The sequence below is a fragment of the Lampetra planeri genome, chromosome 4 (genome assembly GCF_965212315.1).
Source record: "Lampetra planeri chromosome 4, kcLamPlan1.2.h2, whole genome shotgun sequence".
NCBI classification, from domain to species: Eukaryota; Metazoa; Chordata; class Hyperoartia; order Petromyzontiformes; family Petromyzontidae; genus Lampetra; species Lampetra planeri.
Genome location: NC_136110.1, coordinates 25,911,350 through 25,930,186, shown reverse-complemented (window position 1 = coordinate 25,930,186; position 18,837 = coordinate 25,911,350). Strand labels below are relative to the sequence as shown.

The 18,837-nt window shown below is 49.9% G+C and overlaps 1 protein-coding gene across 1 annotated transcript in view; it reads left to right on the top strand.

The window, feature by feature from the left end:
- The first annotated feature begins 7,119 nt into the window (after window positions 1–7,119).
- LOC144717978 (uncharacterized) overlaps window positions 7,120–18,837 on the top strand; it is a 29,630-nt gene continuing 17,912 nt past the window's right edge. Inside the window, exons 1-10 of the mRNA XM_078593837.1 lie at window positions 7,120–7,241; window positions 7,793–7,937; window positions 9,143–9,226; window positions 10,644–10,751; window positions 12,076–12,141; window positions 12,492–12,614; window positions 13,448–13,539; window positions 15,801–15,927; window positions 16,915–17,098; window positions 17,281–17,432. Coding sequence (XP_078449963.1) covers window positions 7,120–7,241; window positions 7,793–7,937; window positions 9,143–9,226; window positions 10,644–10,751; window positions 12,076–12,141; window positions 12,492–12,614; window positions 13,448–13,539; window positions 15,801–15,927; window positions 16,915–17,098; window positions 17,281–17,432 — 1,203 coding nt within the window. The remainder of the gene's footprint in view (window positions 7,242–7,792; window positions 7,938–9,142; window positions 9,227–10,643; window positions 10,752–12,075; window positions 12,142–12,491; window positions 12,615–13,447; window positions 13,540–15,800; window positions 15,928–16,914; window positions 17,099–17,280; window positions 17,433–18,837) is intronic.

The window sequence follows — 18,837 nt, the reverse complement described above, 5'->3', positions numbered from 1 at the left end:
GAGCTTCTTCAGAAACTATAATCGATCCACTCACTTTTTATCCCGATGATAATAATTGCAAACATCGCAACGTGCCGCGCAGCACTCGCTCGCTCTCAAAGAGAGAGAGAGTGCAGCTCCGAGGCACGAGTAAGCACAGCCAATTGGGAACGGCAGCCCCACGCGGTGAGCCGGTACCAAACGCCACCCAAGCTCTGCCGTCCCCCACATATAAAGGTGTCATCAGACAATTCATGAGTTTGAGAGGTGCAAAGAGCCAAGTGTATATGACAGCGCAGCACGGGAGACGTTTGTTATTTTTTTCTACTGCGATAGTCGCGTTCTACGTTAGACCCCTTCGATGGAGCCGCTACGTGGCGCATTGAAGAGCCGCATGCGGCTCGGGTGACGCCGGGCTGGCCACCGCTGACCTGGATGATCAATTCAACCCGACTTGTGATGGACGGCCGCCCCCATTGCCGAGGACTGCAGCTCTCGGCGGAACGGAAATGTGTTTATTGAACTCGGTGGCGTGGCACTCGAGTAACCGAGCCATTTTTAATATTATTGACCTGAGATTGCAAACACAAGACGAGTGAAAACACAACGGGGTCACCAGTGCCGGACGAAGCTAGTGCGGGGCCTGTAGCATATGTTATAAAGGGGCCCTAAATCAATAAAACACATAAATATTAAAACACACAATTTTACATAGTAAAGTAATTGTATTTTTAATTTGCTATACAGCCAGATAAGATGACAAATCGCTAACCTTGAACACACAGTCGTTCATGAAAGTTGAAGGCAGTATAGTACTATAGTAATAGAGCTACTTTTGCTACTACGATAATCCGGCACTGAGGGTCCCAGTAGTAAATTATAAAATATTCTACTCGAGCAGTGCTGCACTGCCGAGGTGGTGTTGGTGGTTGTGCCGTAGAGCTCAGTGGAGTGGTGGCCCAACGCGGTTCACGCACAGCGCTACACTAACCGAGTTAGACTCCCGCTCACAGTCAACATCAGCGACGATTATCTGAACCGGTGCTGGTTCTCCACCTAGTGCGCTGTGTAAACATCGCCACTCGGGAGAACACAGGTGGCCGCGTGTGGTGCTGCCACCCGCCCACTCGTGTGCCGTGCCAACCTTCATAGGTGCTCGCAAACAGCACTTGCCCTCCCAACCGCCTGTTAAGGCTGCACGGGGGATCTTTGCTGTACAGCTCTCTGATGGAGCCGCTCGATTGAGTTTCTCAAAAATCCCACAGCACGGGGAAAGAAACGTGGGACATCACGCCGAGCAACACGCGGTACAAAACATGTGTGCGCGTGCGTGTGCGCTTAGATCCAGACGTTGCGCAAGGAGGAGCTTGACGGGGCCATACAGAACCTCGACTCCCAGTACAACACGTTCGTGAGCAAGAGCCACGGGTCAGAGATCATTCTTCCGGACGACTGCGCGCAGTCGGAGGGCGATGTCAGGGGCTGCAAGCAGCACTACCACATGCTTCTCACCCGCCTCACGCAAGGTGAGCTCGCAGTGTCTCGCACAAGAAGAATCCGTGGGATTTTGCTGCTCAGATTGCTGTGCAGTGGTGGCCTCCGCTCAGCTCGACTTGACTGAACCGTCCTGTCAGTGAGTTTGCGAAGCTTTTGAGTGTTCCTCGTGCAGCGAGTGGTACTCATTTTTATTGATCCTGGAGGGTTTATTGGCTATGTCAACTCTGGCCAGGATTGCTGTACGTACTGGATGGCCCAAAAGACAGGAACTGGAGGTCATTTGAATTGTTTTAACAAATCATATCGGGTTGTTTAATTTATTTTTACAAATGCTGAAACTGACTTCAATTAATATTAAGGCGTGCATGCATTATATTGTGATATGAATTTAGAACTCTTTGAACAGTCATCAATTATGTTTTGCCTCGATTCAGTACATTTTCCTTACATTTTGAAACGTTACCGTGAAAAGGAAAAATAAAAGGTGATATTCATAATTATGACAGACAAAATATGAACTAAAGCGAATGAACAAGTAAAATGTTTTAATGCCAGTTTTAAAATAAATATAAGCCTATGTGTCCTGACTTTATGGCAATCGCGTGCATTGCGCCCCATCAGGTTGAGCCTGACAGCTGCTAGGATAGGTGACCACAGTGTGCCAACGGAATGCTACCGAGAGCTGCAGGGCCATGTAGTGGGCAGTAAGAAGCTAGTGCAGACAAACCCATTGTTGTACTGTGCGTCTATGCTGCCCGCCTTTGCCAAGCCTCACTGTCGAAGGTGGTGAAGTATTGTCAAATAATCCACCAGATTGTGGGGAGGCCCTCATCTAGAAGTGGATTGACAAAAGGGCTGTACATGTGCAGATACTGGTGGCGTAGGTACCAATGCTGATGACGATGCTGGCGACGTTAGTGGTGGTGCCCATGGCAACGCCGACGGCAACGCTGGCGCTAATTGCCGGTGATGCAATTAGCAACCAGGCTTTTGACACCTCGACGCCCATGGGAAGGGAGTTTTGCAACATTTGTGCAATCCGCCAACCCTCACCTCCACAGTGCTGAATTAGAGGCGTGCGCCACCGCCGTCTGGCTATGTACGTGCGTACGCTGAACTTCGTTCGCACCGTACGTGGCCAACCGCGGCAAGCGGATGAAGAAGTTTGCGCGAGGAGGAGCCGGTAGGTCGCCGTGCAGGAGCTAGCCTCCCGGTACGGCACCTTCGTGAGCAAGAGCCACGGGCCGGACTTCTGGGGGAGAGTATGACGAGTACGGAGGGGGGTGGGGTGACCTTTGCTTTTTGGGCTTTGGCGAGCAGTGTGCCGCGAGGAGGAGCTGTGCCACGACAGCCTCTCTCGCCTGCGGGAGTTCATGCGCCTGGCAGACGGATTCCGTGAGCAGATCCTGCAGCGCGTGCGCGCCCCGTTGGAGCACAACGCGGCCCAGGACATCTCCACGCGCATCTTCGAGCAGGAGGTGACCTCGCCGACTCGTGCCACTGGGAGCTATGCACTCTTTTTTGAAATGTAGATCGAAAACTCGCTCCTTTAGCGTTCGGTCGGCTCGTCGTGCTCACGGCGCATCTCGCTAAACCGCCGTCCCACCGCTCCATTCTCGACGGCGACAAGTCCTGTCGCGATCCGCGCAAAGCGAGCCGCTCTCGGCTGAGCGAGCGGACGCGCTGTGTCTTCGCACACCTCCGATCGTCACGGTCGGCTACGTACGGCGCGAAAGAAGTTCAACGTTCATACCTACACACGTGTCGGCGAGCGGCGCACGTGACCCCCTGTCTGTGACCCTCCGCTCCTGCGCGACCCCCCCCCCCCCCCCCCCCAACCTGCGTTGCCACGTGCCCAGAGGCTCGACTGCGAAGTTCGCAGCCTGCGGGACACGGCGCTGCGTGTGGGGGCAGCCTGCGTGGAGGAGCACGCGCAGCCCTCGTCCTGCCCCCTCCTGCCCGGCCTGGAGGCCGACCTGGTCGAGGCCTCGCGCCACCTCGACCTCATCGTCAGCCTCTCCTCCGACTGCCGCGACGAGTGGGTTCCCCCTCCTCGTCACGGTCGGCAGTTGCAGCGCGTCCGATTGCTGGCACCTGGTGGAACGGTTGCACGCCGGCTCCATCTTTCCGCTGCAGCGGTTTGAAACACCGGTTCATTAATAATAATAATTTACGTTTATAAGGCGCAATTCATACACGGATCTCAGTGCACCATGCACGGAGTTAGGAAATATAAATACTACATTAGACTCCATGTTCACCAAGCGGTGTATGTACGTACGTATGTTGAACTTCTTTCGCACCGTACGTAGCCAACCGTGCTAATCGGAGGCACGGGAGAAGGGATCGGTGCGGGGGAAGGAATTTCCTTCCTCATGCCCCCAGAGTGTGAACGGGTACAACAACAGTCATTCGTTTGGCGGGTTACGTGCAATGGGGTTGAGTGTAAGTGTTCTCACCGATTACAAGGCAGCTTGGGAGAGTAAGGCGAACACCCTCTCGAAGGCCTCTATGGAGCTCTAACCAGCGCAGGCGCTTCCGCCAGGCAGTGGTGTGAGCGAGCAATTGCAGAGCTGTGCCTTAGCCTGCTCGGTAGCTTTCGAGGCTGAAATGCAAATCCACGCCTCTGTCTTTTGCGTTGCGCGTTCTCATTGCGCGTCCTGCGTGCACGCGTCTTCACGTGCACGCGTTTGCGTGCGTTCCAGCCTCAAGTGCCTCGAGGTGTTGGTGAAGGGCTGCCAGGAGGCGGAGGAGGTGGTGGGGACACTGGAGAGCGAGCTGCTCAAGTCTGACGTGGTGCCGGCCGACCGCGATGAGGCCGACCGCATGCGCTCCTGCCTGCAGGTCGCCTGGCTATGCCTCTTCTTCAACTTGTATTCCCCACGCTCACTGACGTGTGCGCCCGTCGTCACACGAACTCCGCTCATCCTCGCAGCGGCTTTTGGCCGGCCATTGAACAAAGAGGGTTACCGCGTCGCTCGCTTTCAGACGTGCTTCTGCGGCCGTCTGGAATGCTCTTCCTTCCGATATTAGGAAGCCACTTTTAAATCTAGGATGAAAACTAATTTGTTTAGAACATATTTTTGTGTTTAGTTTGTTGTCCTTCTCCACACCTCCGATTAGCATGGTTACGTACGGTGTGAAAGAAGTTCAATATACGTACATATATCACCATCACCAGCAGCAGCAGCCATGCTCAATCCACCGCTGGATGAAGGCCTTCTCAAGCTGCCACAACCTCTCACGAGCCTGAAATGCAACATTCAGAACCTGTCCATGAACTGATTTCACTGCCGCATCTTCTCGGGTTGGAGTCCTGTTGAATGAGTGCCATTCCTTAGCTGCCACTCCATTATTGTTCTTGAACATCAGCCCGAATCCCAGTTTAGAATATTGCCATGAGCCTGCGCATGTTAGCTAATCCACGTGCTTCAACTATTTGTCTCTCAATGTGTTGCATGGATTGTGTTCATGTGTCCATCTATTACGTGTGTGCACTTCTAGAAATTGATAGCATCACACTCCAAGGGAGGCAAATTAATTGGTTCACTCCTGATTCCAGATTTTATGCATTTTAAACGTTTAGCATAAGACTTTGTTTATATATATGATTTAGAACTTTAGGCATTGCCATAAGAATGAAATCAATTAACCTCCAGTCAATATTTTAAATTGTTGGTTTTATACTTTTGTAGAGGAGTAAAATGGGGACGTGACGTCAGGTGTGCCGTTCAGTGCGATGACGTCACGTCTCCTAGGGTACTTAAGGGAGACCCCGTGACGCAAGCGGGGTCACTGTGGGAACGGGTAGAGTGAGAAGGGTGAAGAGGGAACCAGGGGTAGAGAGAGGGATCGAATAGGGAGTCTGGGGAGAAGCCGGTGGTAGCCGTAAAGGTGCTTCTCTCTCCGGTCGGTGGAGTCGGCAGAGTCCACGATCCGACACGAGAGAGAGAGACCGGAGCTAGCCAATAATTGCGCCCTATTTGAGATTTCTAATTCTTCCAGAGCAGGATTCAAATGTCCATCAGCTGTTCAGTCATGGGGATGGTGGCGCAGCAGTTTGCACTCTGATCTAGCACCCCAGCGACCTAAATGTAATTCCCGGCGACGGCTAACATCAGTGGGCAAGTCATATCTGATCCGGTCTTCAACCCCCCCGCCCCCCTCACCCACCTGAATTGGCTAGCATGGCGAAGTGAAGTATAAATAACCCCCGTGACCAAAAAAGCGGAATATTTATACTGGAGGATTCCGATGCGCTATAAAACTCTCCTTTAACAGATGCGCGGTAGGGGTGGGTCAGAACGTGTCAAAAACAAACACGATAATAGTTGCAATCTGTACAAAAGGTAAGCAAATACAAAAATAAACTATTTTTATTTTACCAGCTAAAGCCCACTGAGCTATTAGCTCCTATTCTTAGGTTTTTTCGGTAAAGTCAAGTAGGTAAAAACATTAAAATTAATAAAAGTAAAATAAAATAAAAATAAAAATAAAACACACATGAGAGCTCAACTAAGTGGCTTATCACGTGGAAATTTACAGCAGCCAAATAATCAAAATCTCGCTGAACGCGGAGGGAAGGTCTCCATCGAGCAGCGCATTGACGAAGGGGGCCCGCGCGCCAGCCGTCAGCTCCGTAACCCCCCTGCCCCCTCCTCCCGCCACTCGCAGCAGAGGCAGAGCGAGGTGGCGACGGCGAAGGAGTCGGCGTTCGCGCGTCTGGAGCGCGAGCTGCAGGCCGCCAGGGAGGTGAACGAGCGCCTGGCGCGCCACCACGGGGAGCGCGACGCCAATGTGGAGCGCTGCCGCGAGCACGTGGAGCAGCTGCTGGAGCGCTGGAGGAGCGTGCGACACCACCTGGACGGACGGTGAGCGAGCGGCCCCCTTCGCCCCCCTTTGCTGTTGACGTTGTCGCTTGTGGAGAGGCTCGGGATGGCGCGTTGCGGTGCGCTGTCCGTCGTGCAACGCGAGCTGCTGATGCCGAGTTTGGCGGTTTGCGCACGAGTACAGTACAACAAATAACTAAAATAAAACTCAATAAATCACGCCACCCTCAAGAGGAGAACTTATAAATGTCCCTTCTTCGTGGCAGAGAGATCTCGAAGAGGTGGCATTTCCGACAATGGCCCTTCTTCGTAGCAGAGAAGTCTCTAAAAAAAAACAAAGATCTCTCTCCTATGAAACCCATTACCCTTCTTCAAAGTAAAATTTCCGAATGGGGCATCTTGTTGTTGTTGTTGCTGCTATCAGCCGGTAACTTTCACTGTGGGCTAAAGCCCTCGCCTCCCAAACCCCCCCCCCCCCCCAGTTGTATTCTGTGACTTCCTCTCCGTCGTCGTTTCTGCTGTCTCTTTCCCCTGTCCACCTCTGCGTCTTCATACCTTCTCTCGGAACCTCTCGGCACCCGACACTCTGGCAAGTGTTTTGTGCGTGTGTACGTTGAACTTCTTTCGCACCGCACGTAGTCAACCGTGCTAATCGGAGGTGCTGGGGGAAGGACAACAAACTGAACATAAAAAGCAGTTCTAAAGAAATTAGCTTTCTATCTAGATGGTTTAAAAGTGCATAGCTCCAGCGGCTTCCTAATTTCAGAAGCAAGAGCGTTCCAGACGGACGCAGAAGCGCATCTGAAAGAGCGCGATGCCGGTTGACCGTCTTCTAAAGAACTCCCCAGCGGTTCTCAACAACTCCCCCACAGGCTGGAGAGCTGCCCCCGTCATTACGATCGCGTGCGGTTTTCTACCCATTTGCCCGCCGTGTGGGTAGGCCTCGGCAAGGTAAGGTAAAAGGTAAAAAACAACGAGCCTACCTTTACCCTACCTTTTACCTTACCACAAAACAATCACTCTACCCTTACCTTTTACCTTTAGCAAGGTAAGGTAAAAGGTAAAAACAACGAGCCTACCTTTACCCTACCTTTTACCCTTACCCCATATAAATTACCCGATTACAGGGTAATTACTGGGGTACTACACATGAAAAAGGTTTGTAACAGGTAAATGCTAGGTAGAGCGCTTTATTCATATAGGATACTCTCGATGATTCAAATTTTAAATGGAGGCCACGGACTGCGCCACGGAGCTTTTAGCGAGCGGTAAACAGGGTAATTACCGGTTAATACTTCGCGCTACCTTTACCCTACCCCTTAGCATGTCGACACCTTTACCCTTTTATCCGGTAAAAAGGGGTAAATTACCTTACCCTGCCGAGGCCTACGTGTGGGGTAGCGCACGGCGTCCTATTCCCTGCATGCCGAGCGGGCAGGCAGGCAGGCAGGGGGGGTGAGTGACCGATTGCTTTGTGCTGCCCGCAGCGTGGGGCAGCTGGCAGAGCTGGGGCAGCTGCTGCACAGCTACGCACAGAGCTCGGGGAGCCTGACGCGCTGGCTGGACGACGCGTCGCGTCGCCACGAAGCCCTGCAGGGAGCCCTGCATGGCGACGATGGCCATGATCTCAAGGTGATTACGCCCATCGTTCGATCATTTAGTCATTCGTTCAAGTCGTTCAATCGGTCATAACGTTCTTTGCAGGATGTTGCGTGGTGTAATGGTAATAGTTTGCACAGAAGACAGAAGAATCCCCGTGTAGCCTTGACAGACTGTTGGAGCCAGTGCTGTGAGCGAGCACCTATGAAGGCCGACACGACGAGACGATGGGGTGGGTGGCCAGCACTACGCCCGGCCGCCTTTGTCTCCCCAGTGGCGATGTTTACACACCACACCAGGTACTCATTTGAGGCTGAGTCGACCTAGGGGAGGCCCAGGACCGGTTCAGATAATCATCACTGATGTTGGCCGTGAGCGGGAATCGAACTCGGGTCGCTGAGTTTGTAGTGCAGCGCGCTAAACGTTGTACTACCGCTCCGCACACACAAACGCACGCAGCAGCAGCAGCATGCGCATCGTGAACGCAGCACCAACGTGCGTGCAATTGTTGGCGTGCCGTTCAATACGTTTGCTCGAGAGAATGCAATAGCATGTAGCCTTCAAAGGCAGGTCATGACTTGTTAAGCCATTTTTTTTAAATACGGGGAGGACAACAGCACGGTGGTGAGCGCGCTTCAGGCGGTGCTGCCTCTTCCGTTGGATCCGCTAGCGGGAGTTGAAACGACGATTTCTTAAATCTCCCCCCTTGCCTCTGTCCACCCAGCAGTGTTCATGGGTTGGCACAGTAGGGGGCACAGGTGGTGCATCGGCTAGTCATCTCAGTCAGTCAACACGTGGCATCTGGGTCAGCCACGCGACCTCCTTCCAGCGGGCGTTCGACACTTCACGTGGCCTTAACGTGCACATAACCTGGCACAAGCGCCGTGGTGACGTCACCGCCACTTAGCGGCGAATGGCGGTTGTTGTTTGCTTTTTGTTTTTGTTCATGAGTATAACCGTAGTCAGTGATTGGTAGGTCGGGGGTGGCAGGGTAAAGTGCCCGGCACTCCTACTTCTTCCAAGACATCTGGCCAGTGTATATGTATATATATTGCATCGCACGTAGCCAACTCTGCGGATCGGAGTGTGGAAGAGTAGGCCAAAAATACCCTCGAGCAGGAAGCTCTTGAGCTCCCTCTTGCGGAGGCCCTTCCGCCAGCAGCCGCGTGAACTTGAAATTTCAGCGCTGCACCTTTGAGCTTGGATGGTTGCCATACGTGATCTCGTTTTTGTTTCAGAACCTCATATTGGACATTCAGAGCAAACAGCAGACGATGGACGAATGTCAGAAGATCTGCGAGCAGTGCTGCTCTGACCTCAAGGTAATTGACACCCGGCCTCAGACCAGGATTGCACTCTGCACACATGCATCCCACATGGCGGTCCAGTGGTCCGATTGGTTTCCCGGTTCCCTTGTAACACATTCCTGATCCGAGTGACAATCCCACATGATTACAGTTACATCGAGTCCATTATTGATACTCGTCTCAAGGGCTCTCAACACGATCGACTAAAATACATCATAGGTGCCATGAGACGCACCTGGTTTATAGGCAGTCGTTATGTGTGGTGCGGCCGGTGTATTTGTAGCAGACAGTGTGCTTTGAATGTTGAATGAATGTCGTAATCACGTGGCAGACCCTCTTGTGTTGGGTACACGTACTGGTGCTTCCAACTTACAGGAGTTCTTGCCGCCTCCCTCTGTTTTGCACACGGGGGTCTCGTATGTTGTCAATCTGTATTGTCTCGAATCCCGTCATTCATTTTTCGTTGTCCCCATATTTGCCCGCGCGAAATGTTGCTTGGCGAGCACTTTCGAGTGCTTCGTGATACTCTTGCGTTTAAGCGCTGAGCACTTTCAAATCCTGACCGTGATAGTTAGGACGATGCGAGCAGCATGTACATCACGAACTCAGACTGGACATCCATGCCATTTTCGCAACCCTTTCAGTGTTTTGGCTCGTTCTTTTTTTGTTGTGAGCACTTTCATTTTCATTTTTACCGAGCAGCTTTTACAAAACCACCCCTTCTTATCTTCTTCTCAAAGCAAAAACATTGGCAGGCTGCGGCGTGTGCAAAATTCCTTGGCACGTGTCCTGACGGGTACTGCAAGATCCAACCGTGTCCGTCCGGTGCTCGTTGAGCTGCATTGGATTCCGGTTGACGAATGAATACATTATAAGATCGCACTCATTACACACAAAGTGCTTGGCACAAATGAACCAAATACCTTGCTGATCGCGTCAAGGATCATTAACCATCACGCAAACTCCAGTCATCCAATTGGCTAACCATCGAACAAAGACGGTCACTGCATCGCGCGCTTTCAGATGCTCTTCTGCGGCCGTCTGGAACGCTCTTCCTTATGATGTTAAGAAGCCACTGGAGCGATGGGCTTTTAAATCTAGATTCAAAACTCATTTCTTGAGAACTACCGTTTGTGCTTAATTTGTGCGTTCAGATACGGTTGGCTACGTACAGAGCCCATCACCACCTCCTATATAACCTCGTGCCGCAGCAGATCTCTCGCCTATTTCTGCAGTTGTTCTTGCTGTGGTTGTCCCACCTGATGACGATTGCTTGTGTTGTGATCGAAACGTCGATTTCTACCTACGTGGCTTTACCGAAAGAACCAAAGAGTACTGGTTTTTGTGTTTAGCACAGTTGGCTAAGTAATACATTGAACACACATACATGCATTCGATGAGTGACGTTAATGTTGGTTTATTTTCCTGGCAGGACTACGAGGTGCTGCTTCTGACCTACAGGACACTCGTTGAAAAGTTCCAGCCCAACTTCTACCGCCGGAACAAGATCTCCTCCCCCTCCGATCGCATCACGCAGGACGTGAGCGCGGTCGTTTTTTTTTTTAAACAAACACCGCCCGCTTATTACCAATTCAACAGAAGTTCTTCTTCGAAGGCCCAGGGACCTTGCCGTAGGAATGTGGATCTCTCCATCACCGGTTCAGGACTTAACAAACATGGTCAACGCTTTTTTTCGATCAATCCTGTGACCATCCGGCGGTCATTTAAACATCGGGATGCTTTGAGTTGAAATATGATCTCGGTGAAATTAAAATTTTGAAAGGTGTTCGTAATTCGGCCCGATCACTCGAGGATAGGCAATACATCAATAATGGGCGAAGTATCCTCCTTTCATTAGTAGAGGGCGTGTCTTGACCTGGAGTGCAGACACAGCCAGGCAATGAAGTGATTAGGTGATTGTTGATTGCTGGCGAGGGACACCTATTGACAGTTGCCTGATACGGCACGATTCAAATCATCATCTTCATCATATTACTATTGATGTACGGAAACATTGTAGTTTTTGTCGCCATATTAATATTGAGCTATTCAAAGATGTGTGTCCACTATTCTGCTTGTAACGAGAGGATCCGAAGCAGTCCAAGCACTCAACACATTCCACAACAACACTGCTCTAAGAAGGAAAAACATCTGTACTAATTGCCATAATAGAGGTTTTTTGGGTTAGATCTCGTAAATATGTAAATGTGTCGTTAAAACCCGCCCCCACCCGACACAGCCAACTAGTAAGGGTTGTCACGTAAACAGAACATGCCAGAAGTGTGGTCACCACATCTACGCCTCTATATAAGGAACGAAACAGGTGGACTTCTCCACAAATCTGGCAGTCGCCTGATGAAGCTGGTTGTAATTACTGGAAAAAACATCGTACTCAGATTGTAAATGTTGTGGCTTGGCTCTCCAACACACAGGTGTGCTGTACTAGTGACGAATTGCCACGTTCTGTTTACGTGACAACCCTTGCTAGTTGGCTGTGTCGGGTGGTGGCGGGTTTAAACGACACTTTTATATATTTACGCGATCTAAGCCAAAAAACCTCTATTATGGATGATATTGGTCGCGAAAGCCTAACGTGTTAAACTAATTGCAATAAGGTAGGATCATTGTCTGCAATGTCACCTATTATATATGTTTTTTTCTCTGTAGAGCAGTGGTGTCGAGAAATGTATTTAGTTGTTTTATTGTTTGTGCTTGTGCATCGCTTCACACGTTCACCAGTGTCCACGGACACGGTGGCGAGACATGGTGCCAATTACGATGACTTAAACGTTTCGTGTGTTTTACACAAGCGTGACCGACGTGCAAACGTAATGAAGCGTGTAACGTCTGTGTTTGCATTGCAGTACATCAACCTACGCACCCGCTATAACGAATTGCTGGCGACCACAAACCAGGCCTTGCAATTTGAGGTAAGGCTAGTTTTGCACTTTGTCAGCTGCGATTTTTAAATGCATGATGAGAGCGCTGGCACCGTGTCCCAAACACACCGCTCACAATCCACCGCCTAGATCGGTGTTTTATATCTATATAAATGATGCTAACAGCGTGGAAGAGGAGGCCACGTACGATATTGACAAAACTCACCTGAGCTCCCACTCATGAAGGCCCTTCCACCAGCAATAACGTTAGCAGCCCATTCGGCTTCATCGGAATTCAAGGCTGTACCTTCACATTTTTATTAATGCAAGGCTGTGCCTTTATTTCTAAATAATAATTCAGACATGTTAACCATCTGATGGACAAGCACCTGTGTTTGCAGTTCTTGGCGGAGGCGCACGAGCTGGAAGAAGGCCTGAAGAGCGTGCAGGAGACCCTGAGGAGGGCGGCCACTGAGAAGCCAGGCAGCCTGGCTCGCCTCGACCAGCTGCTGCTCGACATGGCCGTGTGTTGCTCACACCGCACCGCACACACCGCGAACACAGCCGGGGACGCATGCTCCGTTGTGGCGCGCGCCTTACCGTATTGCGACTCAGTTTGCGGTGAGCGTGCAGCCACCAACGTCACTTAAGCACTCGGCAATACGTCTACCGCATAGGGGTTTATTTTTATGTTTGCGGTCGTAGCCGTCTATCTCTGAGATGTGTTTTTAGGATGCACCGCGAGTTGTTTGTCAAGATGTCTGACGTTTCGCTGCACGTGTTGGGAGCCTCTTCGGGAGCTGGGAGCTTCAGTTAACGATGGGTCGTGTGTATTGCAATTGAGCATCTTACGAGCCTCAAGATTAGTGTCACCCTGGGGTTAGCCAGAATCTGAGTCTCTTCTTCCAGGAAAAAGGGTGGCGAAATGTCGGACGTTGTGCTGAACAAGGCGGAGAACAACCAGAAAACACTAACGGAGAGCTTGAAACGGCATATGTTGGGTATAAACGAAACTTATCTATTCTGATTTAACCAGATAAGGTCCACTGAGCTACATAGCTCTTTTTCAGAAGCGACCTGGCCACAAATGATAGCTCAACGAAGTGGCTTATCACGTGCAAATTATTTTGCAGCCAAATACTCTAAACGCGTGTTGTTGATTTTAAATGTGGAGGGAAAAACCGGAGGACCCGATGAAAAATCCACGCGACCACGGGGAGAGAGACGTGCACATTCCAACTATACAGGCGTCAGGATCAGAATCGAAGCCACGAACCTCCTGTATGCCAGATATTAACCACCTCGCCACGGTGACGCATAAGGGGGTGACGACAGTGGGGTTGTGTGCGTGCTTCAGGTGGTGCATCAGCGTCTGCAGGAAACCAAGCCCCGCGTGGGACTGCTGCCCGGCCGAGCCAAGAGTAAGGACCAACAGGAGAAGGCCCACAGGTGAAAGCTTCGCTCTACCGCGCTTCAGTTTCTAGATCTATCGCCATGGTCCACCCTAAACCGCATGTGTAAAAACCATGGCAGATGCGGATACCTGATGCACAAATGGAAAATGTTAAACTCTCCAATGTGCGACCGTGGTCATCTAGAACAGACAATGCAATGCCCGATCCACAAATACAAAGGATATATTACAGCTCCTGACGCGATTATCTGGCTTGACCACCTGAATGTGAAATTGTAGCTGTTTTAAGAAACGATATTTATTGTTGGAGGCGGCCGGTTAGCTCGGGGGTCAGAGCACTGAGATGATGGGTTTTTAATCAAGGCAACCGTAGGGTCACGACAATGCCAGGTTCTCAAGAGAAGGGAGCCGTCGGTGTGAGCCTTGCCATCAACGGCCAAACAAAGTGTGCACCAGAAGCCGCTCGAAAGGATCTCGGATTTTGTTTTTGTTTTTAAGACAAGAAGGGTTTTTACTCTGGTCTGCGAAAAATCTGCACGCATTCTTCGTCTCGAGACATGACGCCGAGAGCACAACGTGGGGTAACATTCGGGGAACAAATAGAGACGTTGATGTTGCAGTTAGCATAGGTGGGACAAAGTCATTGTTATGCAAGTCCAAGTCGAGTCGCAAGTCATCAAATTCATGACTCGAGTCTGACTCGAGTCCAAGTCACATGACTCGAGTCCACATCTCATAGGTGGGACAAAGTCATTGTTATGCAAGTCCAAGTCGAGTCGCAAGTCATCAAATTCATGACTCGAGTCTGACTCGAGTCCAAGTCACATGACTCGAGTCCACACCTCTGGCAGTTAGTGCTCGCAGCACGTGCTTAAATAATAACGCATCTGAGCTATCGTCACACCGCCAGCGCCAGTAATGTGTTGTTGCCTCGGGGACCATTGCCATTTCATGCAGTTTTACTTTTGTGGATTTCTTTTATGTGGCGATGGATTTTTCTTTTTTTGCCTTGATAGAATTTTATTTTTCTCAAACGGAATTTTAAAGGAATTCCCTCGCTGTCTGTGTTCGCTGTCCATCCTCATAAGCAAAGGTGGGCAGAGATGTGAGCGTGAGCTTATTGAAATTCACAAGGGCTTACATTTGTCCGTTTTTTTTTGCAGCGCTGCTGCCAATACATGTTTGTGTGACCCTACAAAAACACATTAACACTTTGAGGCTATATTAAATATCCTGTTGGCTGACACATCTTACCTTGAAACATACCGTTGTCTTGACTACATCCTGTCATTATTTTCTCGTGACATTTTTTTTTATATTCATCTGTCGAAGGAGACAAAGATACATTTGGCAGTTTAGCAATTAAGGTATTTGTGCAAATTTGGTCACACCACGTAGTCAAGGAGGCTAGGTTAACTCAGCCTCAAATAAAAAAGTACCTGGTGCTCTGTGTGAAAATAAGCAAAGGGCTCACCATAGTGGCCAGGCATCGTGCAGGCCTCGCCACCCATTTGTTCGCTGTTCTGACATAAGAAGGTGTTCGCTAACACTTGCCCCAACAGTCCATGAAGGCTATAAGGGGGATTTTTGTCTTTGTACCTATTGAACATGTAGTGTAGCGGTTAGTGGTAGTGTAGCGGTTAGCACGCTGCGCTACGAACCTGGCGACCCGCGTTGAATTCCCGCTGACGGCCAACACCAGTGATGCTGATCTGAAGTGATCCTGGGCCTCCCCCTAGATCGACTCATCCTCAAATGAGTACCTGGTGCAGTGTGTAAACATCGCGACTGGGGAGACAAAGGCGGTCAGGCGTGATGTTGGCCACTCAACCCTTTGTGTGTCGTACCGGCCTTCATAAGTGGTCGCTAACAGCACTTGACCCCAACAGTCTGTTGATGCTATACGTGGAATCTTTGTCTTGTATATATGGACATGAACGTGTGTGTGTGTGTGTGCGCACGTGTTTGCTGCACGTGTGTGTATTTGCCTTTGTGCGTATCTGTTTGCATATATGTGTCATATACGGAGACATGTCCGCATGTGTATTTGTGAATGCACCTTGACTGTCTTTGTCATTTTCTACTTAAAACTTTCGTGACTGCAGGAATTCATATTCTTTGGTTCTTTCGGTAAAGTCACGTAGATAGAAAAAAAATAAAGTGAATAAAAATAAAAAAACGTAAAAAAATAATTGTAAAAATATTCTTATTTTTCTATCTCCGTGACTTTACCGAAAGAACCAAAAGAATATGTCTTTGTCATTTACCCCATGTGTCTATGTGTGGGCTCGCGCAGACTCCAGCAGCTGCATGCAGAACTCTTGGTTCAGTGGGAGCGCCAGTCGGCAGGGCTGCAGGGCCACCAGGTGATCCAGCGTCTGCAGGATGACATTTGCACCGTCACCAGCTGGAACGAGCACTCGGTGAGACGCCCTTCCCCTGCCCACTTTCGACGTCGCTTCGTAATGAATGTAAACGCGTCTCCGACGTGTTTTCCGGGGTTGCGCTGTGTGTCTTTCGGCACGATGTCCGACGTTTCGTTCCGGGTGCAAACATGTTGGAGGTCATGCTAAAAAGCACGCGGTAGCAACTTAATAAAAATCATTAAAAAAAAAAAACTCGGTAGGATAACTATAAATCTCATGGATATTTTAGGTTACAAGGGTAATTTGTGCTTATAATCCCGTTTTTTAAAAATACATTACTGGATGAGGACCCTCCCTATGCCATGTAGGCTGTCGAGGTTATTTGAACACACTTGACTGTGCCGGTCAGTGAGGTTCAGTAAAGGTGGAGAGCATAGACACGGAGGTGCAGAAGTACGATACAACAATGGGTGTTGCAGCACTGCTCCCTACGGCTCACCACGTAGCGCCGTAACACCGATGTCAGCCTTCCTGTGTGTAGAGCGTCACCCACCCAAGCACTCTCCTGGCCCATCCTTGCTTGAGTTTCTAAGATCTGGTGAGATCAGGTGCATTTTGGGTGAATTTTTTTTATGATTGTTGAACTTCTTTCGCACTGTACGTAGCCAACCGTGCTCATCGGAGGTGCGGGGGAAGGTTTACTAAATGGTCCATAGCTTGTGTTGCATGGCCACAATCACACCACTATGGTCTGTCTCTCATATATATCCATGTCTCTGTGGGTCTCTAAGTATCTCTATTGGTCTATATCGCCACGTGTATCTGTGTATCGCTATGCACCTATACAAATATCTCTGTGGGTCGATGTGTCTCTATGGGTTTACTATATGGTCCACAGTTTTATTTGCACGGCCACAATTGCATTACTGGGGCTATCCCACTTAGAATGTTCGAACAGGAGGAGACTTAGCCTGTGCCTGTCAGGTTTAACGTTTAACGAGTGGCCTTGTGGCGTCATGACGATGATGATTGATGACGACGCAGCTGAAGTTGGTCCCGGAGCACGAGCAGTCGCGCGTCATGGCCTCGCTGGAGAAGCATCTGGCCGAGTTCACGGCGGCGGCGCAAGCGGGCGGCTGGGTGGGAGTGGGCGAGCGCTTCAAGGTGGAGAAGGACGCCGAGACGGCGCGCCAGCACTACCAGGCGCTGCTCGGCAAACTCCGCCGAGGTACCGCCCCCCCCCCCCTCTACCCTCCCCCTGCCCTGCACGGTGTGCGACTGTCATCATCTACGGATGTTCACACGTACGATCTTTTGACGTATCCGTCGGATACCTCGGTTGATGCCCAGCGAGTCAGGTGTGCGACGTTGCGCTGTGCGGCTCTTTATCGTTCAACTCTGTCCGCCCAGAGTCCGAAGAGGAGCAGCGTCTGCAGGAGCTCGTGAGGCAGCTGAGCAGGAATCGGCAGAAGATGGAGGACTTTGAGAGGCTCATTGTCCAGAAGATCCACGTGCCCGTCACCCGCTGCTCGGAAAATGCCCAGCGAATCTCAGAGTTGCAGGTGTGGCCTCGTGACCGTGAGCCCTCGGTCTGAATGAAGCAGTGTGGACCGCTTGGCGTTGCCAAGCCAAGACTTAAGGCTCATTTTCGTTGTGCACGTATGCCTATTGCCCTGTTTATACCCATCCCCTTTTCATGTTTTTAGTTTCTTGTTGAAGGGTCTAGGTACGCTGGTTACATTTGGACGCTTTATAAATATACATTGTTCTGTGCTCATATTTATATGAGTGCGAAAATTGGCAACGACTGTATGACCTGCTTTGCCAGAGCTGCAGGTGTGTAGTGCAGCACGTGAACTATCCTGTAACGCTAATACCCTGGTCTCATGTAATGTTATTATAGGCGAAAGTGTGAAATATCTACCGAACTTTTGCAGTTCAAAGTTCCACACCCTAAATACTCAGTTTGTTCCTGACCTTCTACCCAGAATTAATTAATGTTATAAATCTATTCTCAACTCCCAACTACAAAAACACAAGAGGAATGGGAAGAAGTGTTTACACTTGTCTGAAACCCACAATAAGATGAGCACTGTGAAATGCGTGTTGCACAGAGTTGTATTTTATTGTAGTCAAGGGTTGTAGGGTGTTGCATGAATCATCATCAATACGATAGGTCCCAGGTTTCTTCTGGTCAAGATTGAGCACCCACTCCCTGCAAATGAAAATTACTTGAGTAAGTGCTGTGACTGAAATACCGATTCACAGAGGGATACACGTGAAACGTACTGCGGTTGTTGGTCGCTGTAGATTGTACGCCATTCTCATCCGCTTCTGATGTATGCCCGAAGAGGACGATTACCGCTGTCACACAGAGGCTGAGGTGACAGGAGGCAGCCAGTCATGGTTCTCAATGAAATCTCTAAATTGTGGGGGGCGCACGTGCAGTTTCACAGAAAAATCGCACAGGGCAGAAAACCGTACGTGTCAAACAAACACAACAACGATGTGTACGATTCACTCAGCCTTTGTGCATTACGCAAATCGACTCAGCAGTACGCGAAGAAGTACATTGTGATCATCTTATTTTGGGCCACCATCAAAAATAAATGTATGTGTATATACGTGAACTTCTTTCTTTCGCACCGTGCGTAGCCAACCGTGACCACACAACTGCCTGATTACTAATCTAGTATATAATTACAATACCCCCCCCCCCCGCCTCAAATCGTTACACCTGATGAGTTGATGAGTTAATGATGACGTCACCCTGCTGCTGCTGCTTTATATAAGAACGGGAGACAGAGCAGAGCCTCACCATTCTGGCGAATTGCCTGATGATGCTGGATGCAATTACCAGCGAAACGTCGTACTCAAAAATTGTAAATGTTGTGGTTTCACACTTCAACACACCGGTGGGCTAAAGCAGTGAACTATTTGTCTTTTGTCAACGTGACACTTTTTTAC